The 6,000-nt window shown below is 39.6% G+C and overlaps 1 protein-coding gene across 1 annotated transcript; it reads left to right on the top strand.

The window, feature by feature from the left end:
• The first annotated feature begins 167 nt into the window (after window positions 1–167).
• On the top strand, window positions 168–1,583 carry LOC116222936 (GTPase IMAP family member 9-like). Its single transcript, XM_042709390.1, has 3 exons — window positions 168–174; window positions 415–447; window positions 649–1,583. Exons 1-3 carry the CDS (start codon window positions 168–170, stop codon window positions 1,581–1,583), a joined length of 975 nt encoding a protein of 324 aa, XP_042565324.1.
• The last annotated feature ends 4,417 nt before the right edge of the window (window positions 1,584–6,000 follow it).

Below are 6,000 nucleotides of genomic sequence, written 5' to 3' on the forward strand. Positions count from 1 at the left end.
ATACCCCTAGAGCCAGTGAGAGGGTGAAAGATGACTCACAGGCAGACCACATGGCTTTGGTCTTTGGCATGGCTTTGACTATGAGAAAGGGGATGACTACGGATATCACCATTTCGGGGGAATAAGGGGAAAGCTTTGGCGGAAAAGCAAGGTCAAGTGAAGTCAAGATGACAGGTTGAAATAGAAAGGCGGTTTTGAGAAAAGGAGGCAGCTAAAGAAGCAATGGCACAGATTATGAACAGAGAGAAGGTATAAGTGTACTGCAGAAGCAGAAGGAATGTAACATATTTTCCTGTGAATAACTGAAACATTAAATAAAACATGGTTTTAGGTTTCAGGCCAAAACTTTTTGACCTACAGAATTTTATATGTATTGTTGTACTTTCTTAAAACTGTGTGTGTTTCTATGTGTAGGGCTTGACCGGGAAAGAGTTCAATCACTGAAAGGTAAGTTTACACCCTATTTTGGGATAAGGAAAATCTATCATACTGCAGTTGAAAAATCTTTCATTTTAAATACAGATATTGTACCAAATGTCTAAAATAGATGTGGACTCACTGTGCTCTTGAAGTATATTGAGTATGAGATGTTATGAGTTGCTCAAACCTGTAAATCAAAACCTTAAACATTTCACTTTTCTTTTTGAGCTGGGTTAGTAAGGATGGTCCTGGTTGGTAAAACTGGAGTGGGAAAAAGTGCCACTGGAAATACGATTCTTGGAAGGAAGGAGTTCCAGGCCTCTCCTTTATCAAACTCTACAACAAAAAAGTGTAAGAGAAGACAAACAAAAGTTGATTCAAGGACTGTACAGGTCATTGACACTCCAGGTCTGTTCGACACAAATGGCTCAAATGAGAATGTTAGGGTGGAAATTGGGAAATGCATCGCCATGTCCTCACCTGGGCCCCATGTGTTCCTGCTGCTGCTCTCTGTGGGACGCTTCACCCAAGAGGAGAGAGAGGCGGTGGAGTTGATCCAGGAGACATTTGGAGAGTTCTCTAAAGCATACACAATGGTGGGCTTTACTCATGGAGAAAAGCTGAAGGAAGAAAATATAGACATTGAGACATACATTGAAGAAGGCAGTAAAGAGGTGAAAGACCTGATTGAGGAATGTGGTGGCAGGTACCATGTCTTCTACAATAAAGATGCTGGCAACACAGATCAGGTCATCACCCTGCTGGAGAAGGTGGATACAATGATTCTGAGAAATGGAGGAACCTACTACAACACAGACATGTACATTGCGACTGAAAGGCAGATTAGGGAGGCTGAGGTTAAGGCTTTACAAGATAAAGTGAAAAAAATTGAGAGAGATTGTTTCACTAAAATATTAGATGGAGAACAACAAATACTTGACTTGAAAAAACAGCTACAAGAAGCAGTCAGAGAAACTAGTGAGAAAGCAAAGGTGCTGGAGGACAGTATTTCGAATATGAAAGAAACAATGATGGATGACCTGAGTGTCAAATTATCTAATAACAACATCCGCCGAGAAAGTATTCGGGAAACTGCTGAGATGATTGAAGCTACAGAGATAGCAAAAAAGGTAAAGGGAAAAGAAAAATGTAAAATTTCATAAGCCATCTAGTTGAAGATTCGACTATGATGTGTCTCATGTATGACTTCTGTAGACAGTTTCTCATGATCACGTTTACTGAGGGTATTTTCTAGAACTTGATTTCATTCGGCCCAGCTGTCTTTCTCCGTACCACCTTATACAAATACTATTGAAGTACTTTCTTTTTTGTTTCCCCTATATTCCTTTACACATTTTGCTAATCTTGTAAAAAAATAAAACAAACAGTAAACTCTGTAATAATAAATAACCCATAAATCATGCTCACGCATGCATGTCGTGCTCACCCATTGTGCTTATTTGAAATTACTATCATTATTGTTATTGTCATTATCATTGATATTGTCATGAAACTGTTAAGCAAAAGTTTCAGCCCAGCTCCTTTTTATTTGAATGTTTTTACCTAGGGTCAGTCTAATCATAATACAAGCAACAGGTCCTGGGCAGGTGTAAGATGGTAAAACCAACTATGGATTGTGCCAATATCTTGAACAGGAGCCAGGAGACATACTTAAGTAAATGCCAAGAGCCAGATCTACTAATGTTTTGCAATGCAACATGTGATAGTCTCAATGTGCAAAGATGTTAAAACAGCTCTGGACACAATATGAAAGTAATACACAACTGTACTATACAAATGAATTTCATTAAATCTGACTTACATTTTTATTATAACTAACTCAATAAAATTCAATGATGATGTAATAATTCATTTCTACTCATAATAAATTACATGTAATGCATTATGAACACTTCTGAGACTCATCCTTACAACCATTGCAGTTTTACTTATTTGACATCTTGTAAGTAAGTCAATTGTATTCATAAGGCACATTTTAAAACAGAAGTTGTACCAACCTGCTGTACTAAACTAAGAACAATAATTAAAGGAGCCGTCTACAATTCTAATCTCACACTTTTTTTTGTCAAATTCAGCTAATTGCTCATCACTACCACCTAGCTGTCCGTTCAGTGTTTGTATACACAGTCCTGTTGTGACCTCTAAAAGTCTGAAACCTGCCATGACAATTACCAATGATGGTACCATGATACTGGCGTACAGCCTGCATATTTGGAAAAATAGGGCCGAACTTTCTAGCAATTAATGCAGTGTAAGAAGCAGGTCCAGAAATTATGCATTATTTCATTAAGCTAAAGGAAGTTGTTCACCAATCAGCACTCAATGGCCTTAATATAATTATAAAGGCCATCAGGGAGCTGTTTTTGTTGAGTCCAACTGACAGGTAAAGTTGTGTGTCATCAGCAGAGTTACTATAGTTTTACATTTTTCATTATTTTTAATTTTTAATTAGTCTTTCAGTTTGGTTTGTTAAGTGCAGCAGTAGTTTTATTTATATTTTGTGGAATTGACTAGTTTTAGTTTTTCAGGTGTTATGAAGAAATCCTTGATTTATAGAAGCTGAAAAGGGTAGGATGTGTCACAATCTGCACTTTTCCTTGTGTTTCTTTGTGACTATTTGTAGTTTTCTTGTGTGTTGTGAGAGCATGGCCTTGCAAGGGCAAACAGTGGGTACACAAACTGGAAAAGAGCAGTCAGACACAGGAGTTGCGGTGAATAGAACTTAGGATTTTATTGTACAAACTGAAGGGGGAAAAGGGAGGGGGCGCACAAAGGGAACTCAAAAAGCTTCACCGGTCTGGCCGTTGGCGTCAGGGGCTTCGTCGGGCTCTTTCTGAGGCAAGAGAGAGATAGACAGCGTTTATTCGTCTTCAGTAATATAAAAGGCAGGCCGCGGGCCTCTTACCCTGAGACTGTCTTGGAAGGTGTCTGGTTCTCACTCCTCCGTAGCTCAAGACAGTCTGGCTTCCGTATCCTCTGTTTGAGTTTAAAAAGGCTCCTGATTGCCTGATTGATTCAGTGCACCTGGGAGGGACAACCAGAGACACCTGGGTGGGGAGGAGTTCCCTATGAGAATCCTCTGGGGTAGTACCGCCCATCCAACACCATGCCTCTTAATTGCCTTCGTTTGGCTGTACTCAGCCATGTGGGGCACTGCTCACCGGCTGGGCCATCACAGTGTGTGTAATACTTCCTTGGTTACTTCCTTCTGTTTATTGTGTGTCTGTTCACCCCCTTTGTGTCACTTTCTCATTGGTTTCACCTGTCTTTTTTTTAGTCCTGTGTATTTAAACTAGGGCTGTCAGCGTTAACGCGTTAATCTATGCGATTAATGCGGCCGCGATTAACGCGCTAAAATATTTTAACGCAATTAACGCAACTTAAAAAAAAAAAAAATGTAATGCCTTTATTTGGATAGGACATGAAGTTATGACAGAAAGCGAGGCGGAGAAGAGGTGGGGAGAGGATTGGGAAATTACATCAGGCCAGACTTGAACCTGTGTCCCCTCGGGCAATGTAGCCCGTAAGTAGGGGGCTTGGCCTACCATTTTATGGGAGCGATGAGGGACAGGTGGGGCTTGAATAGCCCCCCTTGTTCAAAGTGGGGAATGACAGAAAAAGTTTGAGAACCACTGCGGTAGTTGAAGATGGAGAGAGCTGAAGGATTGTTGGGCGGGAAGTCTCTGTTTAAGAGTCAAAATGACGAAACCATCGACAAAACTAAAGTTGTATGTAGCATTTGTCAAGCTGAATTTAGCTATCACCTTAATGCAAAGCACCCGACAGAAAGCAGTCCCAGGTTAGATGATCGCCAAACCACACTCCATGACTTGTCTAGGAAAATAACTAGACCAGTCCGTGAAAAGGTTACCATTTGGGTTGCGGGTGACTGTCGGCCCATCAACATAGTTGAGGACAGTGGGCTGATTGAGGTGATTCGAATTGCTTCAGGGGAAATTCTTACGATTTACCGTCGAGGGGCACCATTGTGTTTAAAAAAAATACAAATAAACAACAGTTTCTAAAATACGCCCTGTCTGAAGTGATTACTTGTTTATTTATAAGATTTAGTTTTAAGAAGAAAAACAAACTTTTAATCGCGATTAATGAATTTAAAAATGTGCGATTAATTAGTTAATTTTTTTTAATCGATTGACAGCCCTAATTTAAACCCTTGGTTTTCTTCAGTTCTTCGTCTGTCAATGTTCGTGTTTTCACATTGTTATGCTACTCGTTTGGTTTGAGAAACCGATGCCTCACAGGTCCTCAGCTGTCAGCTTTACTAAATTATTAAAGTATCCATAAAACAGCAGTCTCATCTTCAACAGTGAGGATGATCCAGTCAGACATGATTGTTTAACATGGTTTTGTAAAACAACCGTAGTTGTTTTCTGACCTACTGGCCTAAGGAAATGGATAATTTCCGTTCTGTTTTCTGATGTAGGCACCACTACTTTGATCAAGTGCTTTGACAATACGTCTACTATCTCTCTACGTAACCTTGAACAGTAAACTTTAGCCTTCAGTTTATTGGTGTGCAGAGGTAAGGTCGGAGGTCAAAGAAGAATACGTTTAATCCTTGAGAATTTTTGTGAAGTTAATTATGTCAAGTAATACATGTAACAAAATAAACATGTGAAAATATAACAATTAGCCTGCAAATGCATCAGAGGCTACATTCTACTATGAGCTGAACACAATATGGGGCATTCTTATTCAGAACAAAACTAATTATTTACAAAATGCCTATGCCTATTCAACTCAGCCCATATGCTACCAGCAACATAGTGAAGGGACCGGCATTATGAGATTTATAGTTGATAAGGATATGCCATAGTCAACAATTCAATGTATCTTATACCTAGTTATAATTGTTACTTTTATTTGGATTTAACTAGCATGTAAGCATTTCCTGGGTGAATATACTTGGTTTTGACCTGGGGAGTGAGGTGTGACATTGCTCTCACCTTCCCCCGCAGGTCGAGACAAAGGGCCTTGTCTCCATGGCCTATTTGAATAGACGGTAACACCCCTTAATATCAGTGTATTTAACAGATTGTCCTTGAAGGGACAATTCAGATATGCTGAGGTGAAGCGCTGTGAAGGAGTGTGGATCTTCAAGTCTCTGTCTCAACAATTTCGGCCGCCATTGTTCAAGAATAAACCTGGATCCATGACTGACGCAAATCCAAGACTGAGTTTCCAATATATGGTATAAAACTAAACCCTATTAATAGTTCGAGGAACAGATCCTCAGCTGCCAGGCTGATTAAATACATTATGTTAAATATTGATATTTGAATCTTGCTGTTATTTGAGGATCCTAAATGTGGCAGATACATGGAGACTCAATCAAGAGAATGGTCAGGAACAAGGTTTATTCTGTACAATGGTGCACACCCAGGGAGAGAGCATGGTTTCATGAGGATTCACCCGCATCTCTGATTAGACAATGAAAAAAAGTGTACATTGAAGTATCCTAAACAGAAGAATGGGTGTCAACCAATAGCCCCAGCCCTACATGAATATGTATCAGGCAGCTACTCTAATACGGGAACT

This window comes from Clupea harengus, chromosome 2, assembly GCF_900700415.2.
Source record: "Clupea harengus chromosome 2, Ch_v2.0.2, whole genome shotgun sequence".
Taxonomy (NCBI): Eukaryota; Metazoa; Chordata; class Actinopteri; order Clupeiformes; family Clupeidae; genus Clupea; species Clupea harengus.